Genomic DNA, 25092 nt, shown 5'->3' with positions numbered 1-25092 from the left:
GATAAGAACTGGACTAACCTTATAAGGATATTCCTAGATATCTTGGAAGACTCTCACTGGGGTTAGGTGGGCAAGACACAGGGCTTTCTGAGGCATTGTCCTGAATTTGTTATCTCAGAGATCACAACAGATTGGGACCAGAAGGAAGAAGGGGGGGCGGAAAAGGAGCAAGGGGTTTCAGGATGGGAAGGGGGGGGTGCGTGAGAGGAGGAAAGACACTGTGAAGTTGTGTGGGTTTCATATCCCTATTTACACTTGCTTTGCAAAATTCCTGTAAGATGCCAGGTTGGGAATAATTCCTTTTGTCAAGGGTCATACCAAGCTTGTTTTCTTGAAGAAGCAAATCCCCAAGGGGGTGGCAGTTTGAAATCAATTGCATCTGGTGTTTAGATGACCCAAGTTTGACATAAAGGCAACACTGATGGAAGCAACATCCTTCCTTGGAAAGGCAGAGAGACAGTAATGACCCAGAGTAATGAGTTTAGATTGACCTGAGGATCCTTCTCTGCTCCCAGGGGTAGGGCTTGGAGGTGGAGGTGTCCGTTGATCTTAACTGGGGTGAGGTGTGATCTCTGGTACCAGGAGAGGGAGGGAAGAGGAAGATAAACTATTAGAAAAATGTGTTAATATAAAAAAATTAAATGTGTTAATGTACAAAAAAATACCATTAAACTGAAATTCATTTCTTTGGCAAATATTTTTTCAAATACCACGTAAAGTACTGGCGGCTAAATACATGTCAGAAGACTTGGAGGGTCTGCTGCCATGATGATCATTAGCTTGGCATTCAAGGCTCTTTGAAATAAGACTCTGACCTATCTTGACAGCTTTTATCCTAGATTATAAAAGGCATACTTGAAGGAACTAGATTTGTTTTTTCGCCAGTGATTATTAGCACATAGTATGGCTTAATAACTATTTATTAACTGAATTTCCTTCGATTTTAGGAGCCCCTTCCTGCTCCTTATTGTTGTGGTATCTCACATTCATCCTCTCTGGTTACTTTTGTTTGCAATGCATCCTCTACTCATATTCCTCACTGACTGAAATTTTACCCACTGACCACGGGTAGATGAGAGCACGACAAGGGTTAGGCCTTCCTCCGTGTCACCTCTTGTAATTGTCACCATCACCCTATCTTTGATAGGCAGCACATAAGTCATTCAGGTTATTTACATTGACTCACATTTTTGTGAGTGTATTTACAAAATAGAGTGAAAAGAAGTCATTTTTTGGGGTGCCTGAGTGGCTCAGTCAGTTGAGCGTCTGACTTCGGCTCAGGTCATGATCTTGCAGTTCACGAGTTCCAGCCCCTCATCGGGCTCTGTGCTGACAGCTTGGAGCCTGGAGCCTGCTTCGGATTCTGTGTTGCTCTGTCTTTGCTCCCTCCCAGCTCATGCTCTCTCTCAAAAATAAATAAATGTTAAAAAAAAATCATTTTTCTAAATAGTCTGTCTGTGAAATAAACTTGCTTTCCAAAGGTGCTGGTGGACTCAGAGACTTGTCACTTTGTTAAAAGGGGGTATTAGCCAATATTAAAGAAGTATTGAAGAGCAGGCCAAACAAACTTTCTCTTTAATGTAATAAAATTTTTATAAAGGCCAAAAAAGTGTTGAATGAATTTTTCTCATTGTGTGATTCAGGTTTTCATACTGCATCTGTCCATTTAGAATTGTCTAAGTGGAATTTAAGTGGCACTTAAATTCACCTTGTGATGAATTCCCACATTTGGGGAAATATTGATGTATGTCCCATCATGCAGAGATGTCTCTGTATACCTAATGCAGAGAGGGGTTAAATAAGTCATTCATGGTTCACACGTTTTGCTAATGGCAACATGGCAACCAACACGGGGGATTCAAGCTCAAGTCTGATACCCAAGCTCCAAGCAGTTTTCCTAGATTCAGATCTTCTACTCCAGCCTCTTTATCATCAAGACTTGTTTTCTGTTCTGTGGCTTAAAGTGATATAGTGGATTTACCCCACAGGGGTCATTACCTGGAAATTAAAATCTTGGCCCCTCGTGTTTTAATCCATACTTTTTGCTACTATACCAGAATTTTGGGTAATATTTACAATGTCCTTTTAGGAGAGAAAAAGATTGTGTCTATACAAGTCTGTCCTTTTCAGCTTAAAATGGACACTGAATCTTTGAAAATCAGACTGGCCTCATTTATTTATTGTCTGTTGGTCCAATTTGAATCTTAAGGAGTTTTTTAACTGTATTTTCTCTCTCTCCAATTAGAATTGCTCCTTGGTTGTAGGTTTGAATAGGAAGGAAATCCCCACAGCAGTCCTGAAGGAGTCTGTTTCCTTTATGCAAAAGTACAAAACCCTGTGCTAATTTTGGCCCGTTAAGATTAATTGTGATTCAGGGCAGAGTGGTGTTTTGTTTTGTTTTGTTTTTTAACTTTAATGATTGTGTTCATTGTAGTAAGGACCTTGGGTTCAAGAAAAAAGAAAGCCTTTGGTCAAGTTATGTTAATTCAGTTATCTGTTCTGTTGCAGGATTTGCAAATTTAGTGGCATCAGTGCCATTTTCCAGTTTCCAAACCTGGTCACATTTCACATGATCACAGCATGCCTTTCTCTTCCCCAGAGCAAAGGGAGGGTTGTCTGACAGTTGGTTCCAATGGCCTCCATTAAGAGGAGTGCATGTGCCCCTGGCGGCTGCAGAGACCAGCAAGGCACTCTGTCCTTAGGCAGAGCACCAGGTTGGGGACTCTGGTGCTTACCTGATGTAGATATTTAGCACATGGCTGCCTGGGAGATTGGATTGTGCAGATACTTAAATGGCACTGTAAAACCACTGTTAAAAAAAGAAGGCTAGTAGGAGTTGCACCCAATAGTTTAGTTTCTTTTCCTTGAACACTTTTTAATCTGGCATATAAAATGTTGGATTTGTGAAAATCTTAATGACAGCGCTTTCTAGCAGGAATACTTAGAATCATAATAATAATCGGAATAGTAGAGATCTGTTTCCTCCGAGAAGATCCTCCCAAACCTCAAAAAATGGAGTTCATGTTGCCAGTGTTTAAAAAAAAGGCCAACATCCTTCAATTTTTGCTTTTCAGAATCACAAGTGTATGGATTTAAACTTGTGATCTTATTCCTTTTTCTTCTTTTAATTAAGCAACCCAGCCAGCAACATGGTTTCTTTTGGTTGTTATAGAGGAGTTCCAGGTGTAAAGTTGGGGGCAGAGCTCAGACCCTGGATCTCTGTGCCGGTCCTGGAAGCCCGACTAAATTTTCACTTACTTAGTTACCTGGTCCTGGCTGGGCCGTAGAAACAGAAGCATCTCAGACATGTGACAGAAGCCCGCACTGCCTCAAGAGCTGGCTGGTGAAAGAAGGTGTTCTGGATAAAGATTGCTGGGGTTTGGTCACATACTCAGTGAACTAGAATGGGACAAGAGCCTGGGGTTAGATAACTCGTTTTGGCAAATGTAGAGGGAATAGAGTATTGAGGTGGAAAAATTTTATTCAGGTATTGCTGTGCTTCATTGAGTGAGTTTTTGATTTGAGCCTATGTGTTTAGAGTTCAAGAGTCTTGACCAATGCTGGCAGTCTTATATTTAGGGTTGAGCCCCTAGGGGAGGTATTCTTGTAGCTGGCATGCTTACAGGGGTTCTAGAGCCTATGTCTGGCAAATTACCCATTCTCCTTTGCCCACATGAAGCCAATGAAAATGAATGTCCTTCCCAGCGAATTAGGGCAGCTTTGAGGACAACCAAATTAAATCCGCTTGAACTTGAGTTTCTTTGAGCACAGCTGGAAATTTTGTCATGCTTCTGGGCTATCTGAACCTCTACTTTCTTTTTTTTTAAATTTTTTTTTTCAACGTTTATTTATTTTTTTGGGACAGAGAGGGACAGAGCATGAACGGGGGAGGGGCAGAGAGAGAGGGAGACACAGAGTCGGAAACAGGCTCCAGGCTCTGAGCCATCAGCCCAGAGCCCGACGCGGGGCTCGAACTCACGGACCGCGAGATCGTGACCTGGCTGAACTCGGACGCTTAACCGACTGCGCCACCCAGGCGCCCCTGAACCTCTACTTTCAATGAAACTTCTGATTTGTTACTGTAGAGAGCCTGCTTTAACTATTTTCTCTCATTCCTGAAGTCTGACTTCAGAAGCCTTCATTCCACGAATGTTACAGAGCATAGAGTCTTCCTGGGCACTGGGCTCAATATGGCAGAGAATAAGATGTTGAGACACAGTAGCTTGCTGCACGTAGCTTACAGTTTAGCAGGGACCACCTGACAAGTCAGTAGCCTGGAGAGGATTGTAGGGAGAGCCTGAAAAGATGAAGTGTAAGGCCCAGGTAGCAAACAGGGAGTTGATATAGAGGCTGGAGGAGACGTCATGGTGGAGAGGGAAACTGAGCCAGGTGCTGAAGACTTGGAGGAAGGGAGCAGTGTGCTTGCATAGGGAATAGGAGTTGCCTGCCCAGAGCATGGAGAGAATAGTGTGAGTGAGTGTTGGGGGCTCCCAAAAGAGGATTTCATGGTAAAACAATTCCAGAAGTGGCACCAGAGTATCAGGGTCACCCCTTTAACATCTTCCACTGAGCTGGGCACTGGGGAGAGCTCCAGTTCGTTCTGGAAAGGCCTTTGGGGAAATAGTACCTTCTGTGGACAAAGAAGAGAGAAGAGAGATTCCTTTAATAAATTGCCCACTTTATGCCCCACCCATGATGAATGCTTCACCCTGTGAAGTCAGCAGCACTAATCATTATAATAGCTACCATTTACTGGACACTTACTTTGTTCCAGGAACTGACTTAATGTTTGTATACATTATTAGTTCTATTTTCTGGAGAGGATACAGGGGCTCAGAGTCCCTAGGGTCCCAGTGCTGGTGAGGAGCAGAGTCAGGCTTCCAAACCAGTTTTCTCTGACTCCAAAACCTCCTTGCTTTCTACTGGGCCAGTTAATTAAAAAAATAAGAGTTAAGGATGTTTAGGAAGAGTTTGCCATACAGTAGCATAAGCCCAAGGGAAGGGGAAGGCGGTGAAAGGATTTGGGTTTGTCCCCAAGTCCTTTGAGCACTTTTATAAAAATAAACCCTTTATGCTAGGAGAAGGTTGGACATCTGAAGATGTTGACCCTTCAGAGATGGGAGCCAAACAAAATGGTTTTTGCTGATACAGTCACTAGACTTTTATCCTAACATTCTCTTGGGAAACCCTCCTGCAACAACAGGGAACACGGTAGTCAAATTTTTCTGCAAATAAATGATTGATTGCTCATGGAGACTTGCTTGCTTGTGTTTCTGTATAGCTCAGGGTGTTTCTGATTTCAATAGCTCCTTCCTTCCAGGCCCTTCTTATTTTGGTATTATAATAGTAGTTGAAAAAAAATTTTTTTCTATGATAAATAATGTTGACAGATTGATTTCTTTTCAACAGGAAACTTCTTTTTCCTATATGCTAGGTACTCCTACCAGAGAAAAAGCAAATAGTTGTATTGTTTGCCGAAATCCTCCTTTGAAGGTTGCCCTGTGTTTGTTTAATGGAAATCAGCAGGGGGAGATGGGCTCTCTAATATTTTGTTAGAACTTCTCCATAATTCAATAACAATGAAACAAGAACTTGGGTACGGGACAGATTTGCTTTTGAAAACCATGGCTCTTAGCAGTTTTAGAAGTCCTGAGACTGTATTAGCTGGTAACAGCTGCAATGTTGAGAGTGATGAAACGTATCTTTGGCTGTTCAAATATGATAGAAATAGATTTAAACCTTGTGAGTCTCCTTTAAAATAGAATTGTTGACAGCAGGAAGGATAATGCTTCTCCAGGGCTAGTTACAGGTTTGATGGTAGTCATGTGTCTCTTCTTTCAGTTTGTATGTGTTCATTTCATAGCCTTCATTTTGAAAATTAGCTATTAGCAAATACTTTTGTCCAGGAAATTGAATCTGTATTCCTCTATAAACTAATTGTTAATAATAAGTAAGTATGATACATTTGGCACTTAAAAAAAAAAGTGTCCAAGAGTCACAGATTGCTGTAATTGATGAAATTCATTGGATATATATTTTAAAAATGGGTATGTGATAGAGCCTCTTCTAGGATGATAGACATCTTCTATAATGATAGAATTGCTTCCTTTTACCCTTGACTTTTTACCTTGGAGGATTTCTTACATCTTTTTGTCCTCAAATTTGAGTATTAAAATATTACCATTTAAGTAGGAACACAATCTCAGGGGTTGCTGAATACCAGACCATGGCCTTTCTGCAGGCCTCTAGGGGCCTAATGGCAGCTAACAGCAGTTTAACTAAATTTGGGAGTCTATAGGATGGTTGGGAAATGTGAGGGGGTGGAATTTAGGGTTAGCAAGGATGGCCTTAAGGATAGAGAGCTCGGGGGCACCTGGAGGCCAGAGAAGTGAAACTCAGACAGTCAAATGAACCCCGGGCTAATAAAGCTCCCCAGGGTCAGCAGGGGAGAAGTCACAGTCCAAATCCCTTCCTCCCACCTCAGCAGCTACGTCCTGTTTTCAGTCCTGGTTTCGGTGAGCCTGTTGCATGCAGCCTGGTTTTCTGACTATCAGTAATCTCATTAGCCTTTTCCCTGAATGGGGCTTCTGATCCAGAGACATATGCTCAGAGATGCAATGAAAGAACAGACCTTTTCCAAAGCAAGCATGCTCTGTTGGGCTCATGGGTTTCATACCCTAATTTTACAGGACCCTCCACATCTCTTTGGAGACCAGATGTGTAGGTGAGTCTTGCTTTTGTATCAACATCTCATGAATATGCAATCAGTTGAGCTCTAGTGCCAACTCATTTTCAATTCATATGTGGTAGGGTTCAATCCTGCCTTAGATCTACGTGCTGCTTTGTATGTTACTGGCTAGCTGTTTATCGATGTGAGACGTCTAGATACGTTTTATCAGGAGAGATGCTGACAAGCTGTTGTCACAAATTTCAACTTCTGTCTCACTTCTGCTAATCATGTAGACATTTGTCAACAAAGTAGAACGTACACTTTATCTATCTATCTATATCTATCTATCTATCTATCTATCTATCTATCTATCTATCTATTTATGTAAAATTTGGAGAACTAGTTGTCCTTAAGACTGCTCTCTGGGAGAAATGAACACTAGTTGCTGACTGCACGTTCTGGGTATATTTGGATAGAACTCATAAGAGAAGTGTGTTCAGAAGAACAAACAGAACTGCAGCGGAAAGATGATAGTGGGGAGGGATGTATAACAGTTGTTGGAAAAGTTACTTCTTTAGACATGTGGGGGCCAGCTCTAACTCTAGGGGGTGAGTCTGGTCAAGCCACTTGCTTTTTGAGGACCTCAGCTTCTCTATAAGGTCGGGACAGGGGTGTAGAGGGAACGGTTCTCCAAAACTGCATCAAACTTTCTGTCTGTCAGTAAGACAGTTGACTGGAGTATGGCCTTATGAGGGGCCAGCTACTTTGCTGCAGTGAGAAATGGTGGTGGTGTGGTTCCTGCTTGGGGACGGCCCTCGTCTGGCACATGCCCTGGCCGAGGGGTCGACCTGCACCTTAGATGGAAGTTCAGCTCTCTAGGCCTGGCCTCACGTGCCCCCAGTGTTCTTGCCAGAAGGAAAAACACCAACCGACCCTTTGGTGACTGCAGAGACTGAGAGTTCCTGGCAGCAGTGCAAACATGTGCATTTTTTCCCCCCTTATTACGCTTCCGTAGGCAGATTTAATGCTTTAGAAGGGTACAAGGCAGTCACGGGAAGTAGTTCCTGTTTTTCTTACGGCTTTGCCAAGTGGGAAATAAACCTTCCTACCTTGTCTTTTTTGCAGGACTTCCTCTGTCTGTCTCCTCCTTTCTTCTTTATATTTCGCATCTCTCTTTGAAACTTAATGTGAAGTGCACAAGGGCCAAGTGTTTTGGTGAAGAAGGGGCTGGAGGAGCAGCATGGTGGGTGCTGACTGGGGCTGTATGTGTATTTTCCTCTTTGCACCAAGCTTCCTGTAAACCTGTAGTTTTATTCTTATGCCAGCATCACTGAGTCTGACATTCTTGGTGTCACTTGGTGACCCTTTTGCAAGTGGCACAGCCCAGTGTCATTTCACTGTCCTAAAGGTGCTTCCTCAGAAAGGAGTTACCCCATCCCCCAATACTTTCTTTTCCCTTACTCTGCTGTATTTTTCTTCATTACTCCTACCTCCCACTGCCTTAACCTGCTGCTGTCTATTTTCCACCTCCTTCCTAGAAGTTTCACAAGAGCAGGAATTTTGCCTCTTTTGTTCACTTCAGGCTCTCCAGGATCTAGAACATCATGTAATAGGCACTCAATAAATATTTGTTGTGCTAATGGGGACCCTTGCAGAGTTAAGGCTTCCTTGTTTGTTGAATGAATATGGAGCGAATATTTTATCCACTATTCACCCTAGTGAATCACACAATAATCAGACTTTACGCTGTACAGTTCTCAGGTCCTCCAAGGCATGAATGGACTTGTGGAGCATGTCAACTATTATAATAGAAGGAAAATGATTTGTTGGGGGGGCTGGGTCAGGTTATTGATGTATAATTTACATGCAATTAATTTACCCTTAAAATTTTTAAATTTTTTTAGTATGATTTATTGTCAAATTGGCTTTAATTTACCCCTTTAAAGTGTATAGTTTGATGAATTTTGATAGATGTATATAGCACGACCACAATCATGATACAGAAGATCTCCCATCACTCAGTGCTCCTTTTGCAATCTGTTTTCTTTCTTTTATTATTATTATTATTTTTTTTTTAATTTTTTTTTCAACGTTTATTTATTTTTGGGACAGAGAGAGACAGAGCATGAACGGGGGAGGGGCAGAGAGAGAGGGAGACACAGAATCGGAAGCAGGCTCCAGGCTCTGAGCCATCAGCCCAGAGCCTGACGCGGGGCTCGAACTCACAGACCGCGAGATCGTGACCTGGCTGAAGTCGGACGCTTAACCGACTGCGCCACCCAGGCGCCCCTGCAATCTGTTTTCAACCTCCACCCATCACCAGCCTCCACAGATCAAACACGGATCTGATTTTTGCCCTCATTGCTTCACCTTTTCGGCATGTCATATAAATGGAGTCATAAAGAGGCAGTTTCTTGTGTCTTGCTTATTCCCTTAGCGTAAGGCTTTTCAGATTCATCCATGCTGTTGTACATATCAGTTGTTTGTTCTTTGTTTATTGCTCAGTAGTATTCCATTTTAATTTATCTGTTGATGGATATTTGGGTTGTTTTCAGTTTTGGCTATTCCCTATAAGACTTCTGTAAGCGTTCACCCACAAGTCTTTGTGCGAACTTATGCCCTCCTATCTTTGGGGTAAATACCTAGCATGAGATGGCTGGGCTGTATCATAAGTCTGTGTGTAACTTTACAAGAAATTGCCAAACTGTTTTACAAAGCGTCTGTTCCATTTTACATTCCCACCAACAGTGTATGAGAGTTCCAGTTGTTCCACAGACTTGCTCGTGCTTTAAAATTTTTAAAAATTGTACTACTTCTAGCAGATGTGTATTTCATTGTGGTCTTAATTTGCATTTCTGTACAACTAATGATGTTGAGCATCTTTGCTTATTTGAGAAGGCTATGCTTTAGTAGTCTGCTATATTCTCTGGATACGAATAATGTTCTAATATTAGTGGCATTTGAGGTGAAAATTTCTTTTTTTTTTAAGTTTATTTATTTTGAAAGAGTGAGCGAGCAGGGGAGAGGTAGAGAGACAGGGAGAGAGAATCCCAAGCAGGCTTTGTACTGTCAGCGTGAAGCTGACATGGGGCTCTATCTCATGAACCATGAGATTATGACCTGAGCCAAAACCAAGAGTCGGTCGCTTAACCAACTGAGCCACCCAGGCACTCCAGAAGTGAAAATTCCTTTAAGAAAGTGGTTAAAAGTTTGAAAGGCCTCTTCCACTAGGTCCATACTATACAGAAGAAGGTTAGGGTGTGGAAACTATGTTAAAAGTTGGCAAAGGGTGGTGGTCCTCCTGAGTGACTGATGATGCGACCCAGAGAGAGAGAGAGCATGTAGGACTTGAACATGGAGATTGGCAGAAAGCAGATTCCACGGCTCTACTGACCTTGGTATGGCTCGCTCGGACCTTAGCTAAACCTAGTGTTTGTGGGAAGTAGACCTAGATTTAATTACATTTTCCCGGATGCCCCAGGAGTCGCCTGGGAAAACTCAACAGTCCTTTATGGCCTTGGAGTATTTGGTAGAAGCCTGCTGAACATAGAGCTATCCTCTCTGGGGACAATTTACCGGAATCAGTTAATCAAGCTTGAGAAATCAGTTTACCACAGGCCCAGAAATGCCACCACCCTTACCTTCTGAAACCCTATTTCTCTTGTCCATCTCTTAGTCAATTAATTAAGCAAACATTCCCTGACTGTTTATTGCATGCCAGGTACTAGGGAAAACATCGATGAAGAAAACAGAAGTGGTCCCTGCGGACTCAGAATGAAGGAGAAATACTTCAAGGGAAAAGAGAGGCAGCCCTCGGAGTACCCAGGAGGGGCTCCTAACCCAGGTGTCAGTGCAGGGGAGGTAATCAGGACAGGATCCTGGGCAAGCGGAAGCTACGTGGAGACCTAAGGTTGAAGAAGAGTTAGCCAGGCAGACAGTGCTGGGAGAAAGGCTTTTCTGGACAGGGAACATACCAAGAAGTCCTGGCGGTAGGACATTCAGAGCCTGTCAGTAGTTTCTTCTGGGCATGGTTTAGGAGGTGGGGAGCAGTGTGAGAGGGGTGGGAGTCATCAGGGAGACCAGTTAAACTACCACATAGACTGGACTTCCTCCTTAGGGCAGTGGGGAGCTGGCAGAGGGTTCTAAGAGCAGAATGGCACATTTGGATATATGGTTTAATCGAATAATTGCAGCTGCTCCCTGATCAATGGATGGGAGGGGGACAAGACTAGAGGCAGGGAGACCAGTGAAGTGGCTGCCGTGGTCACCCAGGAGTGGGATTGACAGAGTGGCCTATTGACTGGCAGTGATTGTGAAGTAGGACCCTTTCCAGCCAGTAACTGGAAATGTGCATAAGGGCAGAAGCGAGTGTGTGACTGGCTTTGAAACATTGAGAAATCTAGTACATAGTACTGCATTCTTTTTGGTTTTGGTTTGTTTGTTCACTTCCTTGGAAAACCGATGTAGAAATGTCCCTTTGGCTTCAGTTACCTGAGCGGAGGGGTTTGGGCATTGCCAAACCCTTCTTTGTGGACAGAATTGCCCCAGCAACGATCACTGTGTTCTGAAGTGGGAAGAGGGAATTATTCAGGAGGCCAGGGCCATGCCAAGGTGGGTGGGGGATTTGGGGGAAGAAGCCTGCCTGCTTGTGCCCGGCAAAGCCAGAGCAGAACCTTCATTGCTGCTCTGGGCTACTTCTTGCTAACAACCTTCTCTGCATGTCTCCTGGAGGGTCACTGGGCTCAGAACCCATGTCTGGAGACCCAGAAACTCTCCTTTCAGGAAAGTACTCTCCAGAAAATCTCTTCCTGCCCTTTCTCATCTCACGAACACTCTATTGAGGTGTGTCTTCTCTTCCTTTGAGATTTTTCACTGAAGTTTAGGGGACTCTGTGCTGTGGTTTGGCTGTGGGGGTCTCTAACATGAGGCTATTCAGGTTGCATCCTTCGTACTTGGCCCTTTCCAGAAACCCACAATGGATTTGCTAGAAATAATGGAATAGAAATGAATGTTTGGACAGGGTAAAACCATTGCTCTGTTAGGAGGTACCGATAGAACAGAGAAAGATAAGCGGGAAGAAGAGCACTCATTTCTTTGGCACTTACGATGTGCCATGTACTGTGTTGGGAATTCATTTATATTATCTCATTTAATCCTTTGAATATCATGCAAGGTAGGTATTGTCATCTGCATTTTTTGATGAGGAAATTGAAGCTCAGAGAGTATAAAGCCTTGGCCAAGGGCACATAGTTGGGGAGCTGGGGTTGATTCTTATTCGGGCTCTCTCTGCTATGTTAATTCTTTTTAAATTACAATCTTGTATGCTTGCAGCATATATACTAAGATTGGAGTGAAACAGAGATTAACACGGGCCCTGCACAAGGCTGACATGCAGATTCATGAAGCTTCCATATTAAAAACTAAATAAAATTTAAAAATTAAAATAAATAAATAAATAAATAACTTGTGTTCCAAGCTTCTCATTGTTACCCTGGGGATCTGAAAAGATTCATGTAGCTTCTAAATCAACTAAGTGATTCCTAGAGAGCAGCTTTTGCATGAGAAAAATCTAGCTAATTATTTATTTCAGTATTTCTGGAATGCAAGCCCTATCCTAGGCCACTTACAAAACAATTGGGATGACAGACACGTCTCACAGTGGCATTCTGGCTCTCAGTGCTTGGGACGTCCGTTGACAGCTTTAAACAATGAATTGCAAACCGATGCAGTGCCAGTATAACTCTTCTTCTTTTTGGGGTGAGAAATTTTGGGGGTCTGTGTCCTAGAGGTTTGCTGAGCAAATGATAAAGAAATAGGACCTACAGCTTGAATATTTCAGAGTAACTCCTGATTTGTTGGATTGTCAATGAATGAATTAAAATACATAGTAGTAGGGTCTTTCCTTCTCAGAAACTGAAAACTCCCTCCACTCTCTTCTTTCTCTAGAGGTTTTAAATGCAAGTCCTCATGAAGTGGGCAGCAAAAGGGTAAAAGGTTGACCTTTGCATTGCAATCTCGTTTGGACTCACAGATTTTTTAGTCCAATATTTGGTTTTATATCCACAAGTGGTCACTGCATTAGTTCTTTTTGCTATTTGTTCCTCTCTTGCCTAGTTTCCCACTCCCACCTCTACCTTGCTAGGGGCCACAATGATAAACTGAGCTATTTAGAAGTAAAGCTGGTTTCTGGGTTGTGGCAAGAGTTCATGACTATGAAGTGCCAGCAGGACCTAACTTTGACCTGTGTATCCCTCCCTTCTTCCACTTTTCATTTTCTACCCTTTCCCCAACTTTAATTTTAGTCTGACTACTTGGGATTATTCCAGCATTTAATAAATACAGTTGTTGAACGGGCAGCTGGGACACACAGCATGTTGTATCCGCTGCTTATGAGAACCATCCTTTTGCCCAGCAGGGTGAAACAGTCCTCCCGGGAGGTACCTGTGACACCTGATAAGGAGGGGCCAGGCCCTGTGTGCAGGTGCACACAGGTGGAGTAGAGCCAGAGTGTACATATGTCTGGGCAGTGGGAGATTGTTGGTTTCGCAGGTGATGCTCTCCGCCTGCCTCAGCTGACTTGTTTCTCCGTGGGATATTGTTTTCTTTCTACAGACACACAGCACTGAAATTGTCCTCATCACCTGGGAACCAGGTGTCAATGTTATTTCCTCAGTATTTACTCATAGTCATCTAAAACAACTCCGTGGCTTTCCAGATTGGGAAACTGCTTTATCGATGGTGCCGTTTATCATTTGAAGGGCACAGCTGTGTGGCCAGATGAAAATGTGGTCGGTAGCGAATTTCAAGAATTAGCATAAATTACTCCAGGTTCGAAGCAAAATTCATAAACGCTGCTACATTTTATGGGAAGGGAAGCATTTTTCTTAGACAAGTGAGACAGGTGTCTGGGATTCCAGTGTGCCGTTTCCAACCTCAGGGTTTTGACCAACCAAGATTGCTCACTAAAGTCTGTTTTCTTTCATAAGTGCGTTTTTCATTCCCAAATGGTCACACCCACGGAGCTAAAATGATTAGGATTATAATGACCAGCTTCCAGGCTGCAGCCAGAAAACCTCCAGAATCCCTGTTTACAGGAGAAACTCTGAAGCCGCAAGTTGGGGACTCAGGGCTTCCTGAGAGTAATTAGGACACTGATCTGGGTTTTGAGGTCCCAGGTGAGGGGGCTGGTGCAACAGCCCTCACTGGCGTATGGCTTTGCAACAATAACTGATAGTGTTCTCTCCTGCTTTATCTTTCAGTTAATGACCAGCCACAGCGTCCCTGCTGTGAGCTGCTGCTGCTGCCTCCAGAAGCTCCTGAGCCACACACAGGTTGCTGCGGCTGCCGGCTGAGGAAACATGGCTTACTGGCCACAGTTGAGGTTGCTGCTGTGGAAGAACCTCACTTTCAGAAGAAGACAAACAGTAAGCTTGGGTTTCTCTGGGGAGGTTCTCCTCTGCTTTTCTTCATGGTTGTGAGTTGGGGATTGGAGAAGGGAGGAGAGGGAATCCTCTTGGTTTCTTAAAGGGAAAGAATGAATCTGGCCCTGATGAGCACAGGTCCGTGTGGTCCTGATAGAGCCCTACTGCTTATGAGAGAGGGAAGATGTGTGGCCAGGCAGAAATGTCAGCTTTAGTTTGTGCTACTGGCCAGGCATGAGTTCTGACCCCTGGAATCTGGCACAGAGTTGCCTCTGACCATCCCATTCTTTCCTTTTGCTACAGCCTTGGGGCCACCTGGCTGTGAGCACCTGAAGGGCCCTTGTATTTCTGGGAGGTTGGGAATGAAGTGAGTTAACAGCCCAGCTCTTAGAGAGACGCTGATCTCTTCGTGTCAGTGTGGACTCTCAGCTCTGACTGAAAGCCTCAAGGAATATAAAACTGAGATTTGTTTGATTGCTGTGGAGGGTTCTAAGCCATTCACTTCCCAGTTGGGACACAAATTCTTTGCATATCTTGAGAAGATCATCTTTAATGCTCAGGTGAATGGTGTTTTTACACAGAGGAGGGTAAAGGCTGTGAGGCACGGTGAGCTCCCTGGAGCTCAGACATCAGCTCTTTGCTTGTCTATCTCTGATGAACACTCCTGGACACCCTATCTAGTCTCCTGGGCTTAGCTGCACCCCTCTGTAGTTGGCTTCTAAATCTGTTTCCTGCCCTGCCCTTTCTTCTGAGTTCAGAGCCTGAGTCCCCACTGGGCTATCTTAACTAAGCTTAACATGTCTATAACCAAAATGATCATCTTAGACTCAAAAAGCTGTAAGAGACCTTTGAGAGAATTGAATTAGTGTTTCTCAAACCAGAATAATGCTTGGACATTCTTTAAAAGAACAAAAATGTCAAGATTCCCCTTGTGTTCACGAAACTTATTCTTTTTCTTTTTTTAATTAAAATAATTTTTTTTAATTTAACTTATTTTTTTAATTTACATCCAAGTTAGTGTATAGTGCAACAATGATTTCAGGAGTGGATTCCTTAATGCCCCTTACCCATTTAGCCCATCCCCCCTCCCACAACCCCTCCAGCAATCCTCTGTTTGTTCTCCATATTTAAGAGTCTCTTATGTTTTGTCCCCTTCCCTGTTTTTATATTATTTTTTGCTTCCCTTCCCTTATGTTCATCTGTTTTGTCTCTTAAAGTCCTCATATGAGTGAAGTCATATGATATTTGTCTTTCTCTGGCTCACTGATTTCGCTTAGCATAATACCCTCTAGTTCCATCCACGTAGTGGCAAATGGCAAGATTTCATTCTTTTGGATTGCCGTGTAATACTTCATTGTGTATATATACCACATCTTCTTTATCCATTCATCCATCGATGGACAGTTGGGCTCTTTCCATATTTTGGCTATTGTTGATAGCGCTGCTATAAACATTGGGGTGCATGTGCTCCTTCGAAACAGCATGCCTGTATCCCTTGGATTAATACCTCGTAGTACAATTGCTGGGTCGTAGGATAGTTCTATTTTTAATTTTTTTGAGGAACCTCCATACTGTTTTCCAGAGTGGCTGCACCAGTTTGCATTCCCACCAGTAGTGCAAAAGAGATCCTCTTTCTCCATGTCCTCGCCAACATCTGTTGTTGCCGAAATTTCTTCTTTTTTGTGATGTTACTTGTGTACATATGTGAAACAAGGTATAAACCTCTGTATTTATTATAGGCTATTCTACAACCATATGACCCATACATACTTGCAAATTAAATGCAAACAAAATTGTAAAACCAGTACAATTCAAATTAACATCGTTAAGGTAGTAAGACAGCTATCATTGTTCAGCTGAAACCAGATTATAAGTAGTAAGGTGAATTTGGTAGTGAATGCTGTAGTGCTGGTTCTTTGGAGTTTGGACAGTCTACATTGCTGTGCTAACGATTCAGTTCTTCAACTGCTTTTCCAGTGACCTGCATTTGATATCATTTGGCGTTCATTTGGTCCAATCTCCTCTTTTATAAATTGCGTCCGCATCTGTTCCTTTTTCATTAGTCTGCTACAATTACATCGGTGCCAACACAATCACAAATACAAATGTAAACCTAGGCTTTGAAATCTTGTGCCAGAAGCAGTTATAAAGTGGGCATTCAGAAGATTCAGATTTTTAAAAAAAATTTTTTTCAATGTTTATTTTATTTTTGAGAGAGAGACAGAACGTGAGCAGGGGAGAGGCAGAGAGAGAGGGAGACACAGAATCTGAAGCAGACTCCAGGCCCCGAGCTGTCAGCACAGAGCTGGACGCAGGGCTCAAACTCACGAACTGTGAGATCATGACCTGAGCCAAAGTTGGACACTTAACCGACTGAGCCACCCAGATGCCCCAGGTTCAGATATGTTTATTTGAATTTGTTTAGATGACCATTGAAGTGAAAACACGACATGTTTAAAATCCTCACAGAGAACTCCTATTTAATCCCTCATGAATATATGTACTAGTCTGAGAATCACTGATTTATTTTTATTTTATTTTATGTTATGTTATGTTATTGTATTATTATTTTTTCTGCCTCATGTTACAAGTGGGGACCTAAATCCTAAGGTCACTAGTCAGAGAGTAGAAACTAGAATCTATGTATCCTGTCTGTCTTGATTGATGATAATAGTAATAGTAAAATATAATGTGTTATTTTATAATACAATAAAAGCAAACGCCTAGGATGAGCTTCCATTATTAATTAGATTAATTCTTTAGGACCCCATGAAGTACTGTTATCTCCTTGTGTCGTAGCTGGGGTACTTGAAGTTCAGAGAGAGTCTAAGTAATCTGTCTGAGGTCCACCCACGCTGCTACTCAGGAGTGCATGTAGGTTTCGAGTGTAGATAATCTGACTCCAGAGCTGGTACTCTAAATCACTGTCAGATTGCTTCTCAGTAGCATCATTATTTTTTGTTTTCAGTCTCAAAAACTTGAAGTTTCTGACCTTTTCCTCACCGTTGCTTCTGTTTCTCATGGCTTTTCCCAGGTATTTCCTGGGAAATTTCAAGTCCTGGTATTTCCAAGTCCTGTCTGTTGATCACTCATCCTCACTTCTTAACCATTGTGTGCTCCAGGTCCCCTCCTCTTCTCATCCTGATGGCAGCAGCGCACATGATGGGAAACTGTCTTTGCCATAGCATATCCATTAACCACTGAGTGGTGGAAAGAATTGTTTCGTCTTAGCAATGAAAGCAGGGCTCAAGGTAGTCCAGTCCAGACCTCTCATTTCACAGATGAGAACACTGAGACGCAAAGCAGAGGAGGGATTTCCCCAAGCTCAACCAAGGAATCAGGAGCTTGGGGTCTTGGAACAAGATGTGGGATTGGGCCATTCAGACTGGGCCAGCCTCTTCTGGTCTTGAGCTTGTCACTTCTGGTTTAGTACTGCTTCTGGATTTAAAAAGAGTTAAGATTAGGGAGATAGGCAGGCTTAGTCAAAGGCAATTTGTAGCCTTCTGGCAGAGTTTTTGCTGGCGGAAGTAAAGATACAGCATCTGACACAAAAGGGCTTTTCTGGATGGTACACCACAAGCCTGCTAGCTTGCCCTTGCTTCCCTTCCTGAGAGCTCAAGGAAATGTATTTTTCTGAAGCTGAAAAAAAAAAAGGCGGTTTATTCCAGGTTATAGATGCTTAGGTTGTCAGAGCTGGAGAGATCTGGGCTGCCCCTAGTACAGTTGATGGATCTGGGATTCCAGGCTGGGGGGCAGGGGTCCAGAGTGGGTCAGTCACGGAAGTAGCACCGGAACCAGTTTCCTGGTGTCCCTACAGGCTTTTTTTTTTTTTTTTTCTGGCTGGTTTTGCTTTATCTGCACTAAGGGTTTAATGCCCATGGATCTTGTGCTGACTGGTAGCTACTTCCCAATCCACCTGGCTTGGATTTCTGGATGATATTGTTGAGACATGGGGACCTGTCCAGGGTTTTGGTTCCTCTTCGTTAGCTCACATAGTCAGAACCCACTGCCTACTGGGCAGGGAAAGAAGCTCCATGATTGTTCTTGCCCACAATGTGTGGGATATCATTGCTTGTTTCCCATTTTCTCAGATTCTAGAAATACACACTTAGCTTCAGAGCCTGGTACCTGGGATATGCTTAATAAGTGGTTACTGAAGGAGTAGTAAATGTATTAAATGGGCCATTAGTTTGCAGGTCTCTAGGAGGCTCCCCTGCTATAGGGGCCTTGTGTTCTGCTGCTGGGAAGAATATGTAAAAACTGGGGGCTGAACAGTACATCCCAGAATAACCCTGTGGAAAGGCAACATTTGCCCTTTCCCTCTCTGTCCCTGTTTGCTAATGAATCCTGGGGACCTCTTTGTGCCCCCATTGTCCCCTCACAACAGCCATCAACCAGGGTTAGCTTTCCGTTGTTTCTGTTGGGCAAAGAATACACCGAGAGTTGCGAAAGTCGAGTGCAAAGCTCAGTTTGGGTCCAAAGTAACGGTTAACTTGTGTGGGTGGCAGTCATTCAGTACAAACAGGGCTTGGGACCGGAAGGGCGAGGGGCTTCAGGGCTCTCAGGATCCTCATCTGGTTTTAGGCTGAGCCAGAGGCCAAGGTCCCATGGAACAGATGGGACACTGTGGCCATCTGGCCTTTCTTTTTTGCTTTTGCTATTAATTTTCTCTATTAGATCTGATTAGTCATGTGCCTGGGAAGATAGGTAATTCTAATTGTCACAGAGAGTGTAGGTATTTGGACTTTGGTTAACGATAAGGAATAAACTATCAAATAAATAGAAATTAAAACTCCTCATTTAAGAGCCATTAGAGAATTTTCCAGGGTAGATGAAAACTTTCCACATTCCCTCTCCACTTCCAGTTTCAGCTGATACATTTCTTCCTCATCCTTGTTCCTGGCCTGGCAGTGACAGTTCAAATCCGGATAATAATTCTAATTTTTATTTAATTCTAATTCTGTTCTAATTCCAGCTTGGCCACCATATGCCTCAATGGCTAAGGGAAAGTCGTTTCTCTTGAGTTTTAGTTTTGTCTTGTATGGGGTGAAGAAAGTTAGGACACGTAGCCATTTATTGTTTCATTGGGATAAATAGTGACTGAACATCCACTACATATGGGACATTGGACCGGGTGTAGTGGCGGAGCAGACAGATGTGATCCTGGCCCTCGCGGAGCTGACAGTTCAGCGAGCGAAGCAGGTATAAAACACATCACAGAAGTAAAAATATAATAACAAACTGTGATAGGTGTTAGGAAGAAAATAAATCAGACAGGCTTTGGCACTATGTTAGATTCTACCAGGCCTTGGAAAGGGACTTAATGTAGAATGGAAAGTTATGACATTTAAGCTGAGAGCCCTGAAGTTCAAGTTGGAGAAGATCAGGAGCTCAGAGATTAGGGGCAGCATCATATTCCAGGTAGAGAGACACGTGGTGTGAAGGCTATGGGCCTAATGCATGTTCCCAAGTCAAGGAACAGAAAGCCAGTGGCACTGGTGGAGTGAATGAAGACCGGCAGGGGGGATGAGTTGGGGATTGGCAGGGCCAGATCATGCCTGGCCTTGGAGTTGGGGAAGGGCAGTTGAATTTTATTTTATGTCCAGAAGAAGTCCCTGAAGTGGATGGGTCATGATGATGGGACCCAGATCATGTAGTCCTTGGCCCTGAAGGGACTTGAGTGACCGTAGCCCAAGGAGACCATTGTAATCATTACATGTGTATGTACCATTTTATGTTCTGTTTTCTTCTTTCATTTGATGTAATTTCGTGTATATCTTCTCTTATTTCCAAATAATCTTCATATTTGTAATAATGATTCTCGATACGTAGCCTGCATTTTCTAGTTTTGAAATACTTTTGTATCCATTATCTTCTTAAATTTCAAGGCAATTCTGAGAGGAATGCTTTAAAATATGTGTATCATAGGTAAAGAAATATAATAAATTAGCAAGTTAGTAAGAGGGGGATCTTTTGGCCCCAATCTACCATGGCAGATTGCTGTTAATTTTAAGGTAATTCATCAATACAGCTTTTATTTGATAAGTTCATATCCTATTGCCAACTTTTGGATGTTTATTTATTAACTATAAGCCTCCATGTCCTCAACTGTAAAGTGGGGACAATAGCAAATGGGGGTCAGTAGAACTGGGTTCAAGTGCTGGTGCACTCTCTTACCAGGCTACAGGTGATAACTTCTTCAAACCTTAGTTTCATGGTAATGATTCAACCTGTCTCACAGAGTCATTATGAGAATTAAATATTAGAGATGAGATGTATAAAAATCCCTGGTATATAGTAGGTGCTCACCATTGGCTGTAACTGTTAAAAATCTATAGACCATGAGTTCATTTTACCTCCGTGGAACTAGTTGATGTTTTGTGACCATGCCACTGAATGGGGTCACTTCCCACCTGGGCCACTGCTGTGTCAATGTCATGTGGCCTCTATAGTTGGGCAGAACTAGCAGTTAATCTCAATTCTGCCTTTGTCTCTATGACTTACTCTTCCTTTTCCCCTACTTATATATATTTTTGCCACACATAAAATGGGGACATTAATGGTTCCTACATCACAAGGTTGTTTGGAGACATAAATGAGATCATCCATATGTAATGTGCTTACTATGTACTGGACTCTAAATAAATAAATGGTAGCTACTGTTTATCCTAAATATACAGATGGTAGCTTCAGAGCACCAAGGGTGATAACCACTGTTTATCTTACTCATACTCTTCACTTATTTTTGTTTTTGTTTTTTTCTGAGTTCATTGTTTTTTGAGTTCATTCACAGTTATGCCATTTTTAAAAAGTTTTATTCCTGTTGATATTTGTGAATGATTTTATTTAGCTATAAGCTTGTAAAACATACAATTTTGTGCTCTACTTTTTTTCACTTAATATTGTATGTTTAATAGTGTCTGTGTTTCATAGATGTGATGACTGCACAATATATTGTCCAGTAGATGTACCATAATTTAATCATTTCCCATTGCTGTGCAGCTAAGTTGTTTCCAGTGTTTTGTAATTGCAGTGCTTCAGTGGCTGAATAACTTCATGTGTACAGCTTTTTGATATTTTAAATTTAGTTCTGTAGGGTGAATTTGTAGGAATGTTACTTGGTGAAAGGGGATACTCATACTGCTTTTCCAGAGGGCTCAAATTGATTTGTATTTTCATCTGTATTATTTTATAAACGTCAGTGCATTCTCTTACTCAATGAACATTTTTTAGGTCTTTCTAGGTGGCAGGCTTAGTGAGAAGAAAGTGATAGTGGGAGAGAAACTCTTTTTTAAATAGGGTCCCTCCTGTGCCATGTTTTCATGAAGGCACTGAGTACCTGGGGAACTCCAAGGAGGGGCTTTCAACTTTGGTGGTAGAAGAAAGTGAATGTCATTTGAAATCTTGGAGATTTCAATGTGTGTTGCTTCTTTGGGATTATTTAGAGAAATACTAGGAGGATTAGCCACATCTTCGGTCTTGGAGACCCCACACTGACATGTGCTTTCTTCCAAAAGACTCATTTGTCTTTTCTTTCCCCCTTAGTGTGCTATCAAATAGTGTAAACTATTCTTTATGGATATATGGTAACAGTGGATTTTTGTTCCATTTGAGAAGTAATACATATACATTATGGAAAATTTAGGAAACACAGGATAGTTTATTTTTAAAATGAAAAAAAAATTTATGTTTTTAAACTTTATTTGGAGAGAGAGAGAGAGAGGGTATGCTAATGTGCACCTGCAGGGGAGGGGCAGAGAGAGAGGGAGAGAAAGAATCCCAAGCAGGCTCCATGCTGTCAGGGCACAGCCTGATGTAGGGCTTGACCCCACAAACCTTGAGATCATGACCCCGAGCCATGAGATCATGACCCCAGCTGACATCAAGAGTTGGACATTCAACCACTGAGCCCCAGCCCCAGCACTGAAAAGTATTTTGAAAAGTCACCCATGTTCTTATCACCCCAAGATAGCCACTGTTATCATCTTTGTATTTCCTTCCAAAAAGAAGATTTAAAAAGAGTTTAGTAGGTAACCATAACAAAGGTCTCTGGAAATTAAAAATGGGTTATTTAAAATACCAAAATCCAACAACAAATGACAGCAGGAACAGAGAGGTTTTATTAATTATGATGTGTTCACAGTATGGAATATCAAAGTGGCCATTAAGATCCATATTTTAAGAGAATATTTTGTGTCATAGAAGATTTCCATTATGATGTTAAATAAAAAAGCAAAATATAAAATTATATATGCTGTATAATGTCAGGTTTGTAGAGAAAAATATTCATGTATACATAGAAATGGCAAAAAATATTAACAGAAAGCCTTTGTTAGCTCAGTTTACTAGGGATTATCTTTGGGAAGTAGGATTAAGGGTGATTTGTATTTACTTTTTTCTATTTTTCTGGATTTTTTTTTTTTTGAGAGAGAGAGAGAGAGTGAGCGAGTATGAATGGAGTAGGGGTGAAGGGTGAGGAAGAGAGAAAGCATCCCAAGCAGGTTCCATGCCCAGCGTGGAGCCCTGTGCTAGGCTTCATCTTATGACCCTGGGATCATGACCTGAGCCAAAATCATGAGTCAGATGCTCAACTGACTGAGCCACCCAGGCACCCCCTTGATTTTTTTAATTTCAAATTTTTCACAATGAAAATATATGTACTTAAAGATCAAGAAAAAAAAATCTGTTTAAAAAAAGAAGGGAGGATTTTAGGACAGTGTTCTCTTGGCTTTATGGCTCTGCAGCCACAGTTGTAATTACCCTTAACCACAAGGCCCTGTGACTCTTCTGGGCTCTTTGGTGTTCATCCTAATTAGAACGTTAGAGTCTAGAAATGAAGGGAATAAAAGAGGTGAGAGTCTTTGCGTGAGCACCCCTGGTTCAGTTGAATCATGTCTAATGATTTCCATACTGTCCCTAGACTTATTTATCCCCTGGTAACTCACTGAGGCAGGGTTTTCCTTTAGAGACACCATATTGTTTTCACCAGTGGATCATGCTTACTTGTAAGTTTACTGATCTAACCCACTGGAGAAGATGGTACCCAGACCTTGATGGATGGGGAAGAAGAACTTTGCACTTTTCCCAGCTTTCCAGTCCTGGAGGCACCCAGTTCAATATGGAACTCTGTGTGATTTTCCATTGTGCTTTGGAGACCTTTCTCAGCCCAATGGGGGGCAACTTTGTGTGCACACAAAGGAGCAGAGATGGTGTGTTTAGCACAGCAGGCTGCCTGGCTTTCTCCTTTCAACAAATGGTCCTTACCTACCTGACACTGTCCCAGAGCTGGGAATGCAAAGCTGACGAGAGTGTTTGCCTTCAGGGGGTGCTCATATTGTGGTGAGGAGGCCAGTGATAGATGATTTCAGGGGCTGGAGGAAAAGGCTCTGGGAGGAATATGCACCGGTTACTATTACAGGAGAAGGGCTTCTAAGCTCAGTCTGAGATTTTAGTAAAGGAAATGATGCCTGAGTAAGTCTGTCTTGAAGAATGAATAGTAAGTAGTGAACCAGATGAAGCAGGATAGGAAGCATTTTCCTTTCTTGAGGAGAACACAGAGGTATGGAGTAATAGGTGACAACATGAGAACTGTAGACAATTCAGTGTTGTTAAAGCCTGGAGAGTGGTAGGAGAGGCTGGAGATTTGATCAGTTGTTCAATTAACTTTGCTGTGGATTTCCCAAAGCCCAAGAGCATTAGGCACCCATGTTATTTTTTAAATTCACAGCACTCTGTCTTATTTCCCCCCTCAGTGTCAGCTGTTGCTGGAAGTGGCCTGGCCCCTATTTATCTTCCTGATCCTGATCTCTGTTCGGCTGAGCTACCCACCCTATGAACAACATGAATGTAAGTATCTGAGCATCCTGCCTGAGACTCCCCTGGCAAGCAAAATCCAGGTAGTGGACACAGGCTACATTTGACCTGTCCCAAGATGCTATCTTTAGGAAATACCACACATGATTTGGAACAGAAAAGCTTCTAATTTTTTGATAAGGCGTGAACTCAGGAAACCATTTTCAGTCTTAGCGAATGGTGATAACAGTAATTATAATAATAGCCAACATCTGTTTCATCCATTTTAGATCATGAAAGTAAAATAACCTTACCCATAAGTCGGAAAGTGGTGATTAAAAAAGCCTCCTGGGGCAATGCCTTAACTCAACTGTCATCTGGACCCTGCCAGTTTTTTTCATATGCATTACGTCTTTACTGCACAATTTGCAAATCATGGAAACATGATTTTAAGGAGCATTTATATAGAACTGCTCAGATTGACTAATATTCTTTTGTGTGATTGTCATAACAACCTTGTATGATAGACTCCTCATTGTTATCTATTGCTTTAATTTCTTGATAAGTAAATTGAGGCTCCAAGAAGTGCAGGGACTTGCCCAAGGTCACATATCCCATAAGTAACAGGTGAAATTAAGATCAGATCATCAGACTCCCAATCATGTGTTTGGATGGTGGCCTTTAAAACAGTGAGCGTAGAAAATACAGTTAATGGCTAAGAACACAAGCTCTAGATGTCAAGTTACTTGGGTTTGAATCCTGGTTTCAATACTAGGCATATCACCTTGGGCAAGTGACTTAGCCTCTCTGTACCAGAGAGAATGACAGCACCTACCCCATGTGGTTGTTGTGTTGTTCTGCAATCACTGTCTTTGTCTCCTGGCTAGGCGTGCTGGATGGACTGACTGCAGAAATGCCCCCGTCTAAAGGGTCAATATTTATGTGGGAGGTTTAACTGGGATCTCTGTTCCATTGCTTCCATGACTACCAGCTCCACTCACATCCTGTCAGCTCTACAGGCTTGCAGGATACTGTTCCTCTGGGAAGAGATGGGGTTAGGGTCACCTTTTAATTGTGTTCTTGGTCTGGTCCCATCTGTCTCACAGCACATAATGACAGTTATTTACCTGCTAATTTGCTAGCGCATATTATACCTATTGAAGTTAAAAAAACAAAAACATGAAACCACAAAACCTCAAGAACATTCTA

The 25092-nt window shown here is 42.3% G+C and overlaps 1 protein-coding gene and 1 pseudogene across 5 annotated transcripts in view; both read left to right on the top strand.

Annotated features, from left to right (window-relative positions):
• The window catches only part of ABCA1 (ATP binding cassette subfamily A member 1), a 133292-nt gene that overhangs the window by 6803 nt on the left and 101397 nt on the right, over positions 1–25092 (top strand). For all 5 annotated transcript variants that reach the window (XM_045468369.1, XM_045468365.1, XM_045468367.1 and 2 more), the window contains exons 2-3: positions 13930–14094; positions 23844–23937. In XM_045468369.1, coding sequence (XP_045324325.1) covers positions 14029–14094; positions 23844–23937 — 160 coding nt within the window. In that variant the 5' untranslated portion in view covers positions 13930–14028. The remainder of the gene's footprint in view (positions 1–13929; positions 14095–23843; positions 23938–25092) is intronic.
• On the top strand, positions 11992–12089 carry LOC123593894 (annotated as a pseudogene).

The sequence above is a fragment of the Leopardus geoffroyi genome, chromosome D4 (assembly GCF_018350155.1).
Source record: "Leopardus geoffroyi isolate Oge1 chromosome D4, O.geoffroyi_Oge1_pat1.0, whole genome shotgun sequence".
Classification (NCBI taxonomy): Eukaryota; Metazoa; Chordata; class Mammalia; order Carnivora; family Felidae; genus Leopardus; species Leopardus geoffroyi.
The sequence above is the reverse complement of the archived record's forward strand: the minus strand, read 5'-3'. Positions and strand labels throughout refer to the sequence as shown.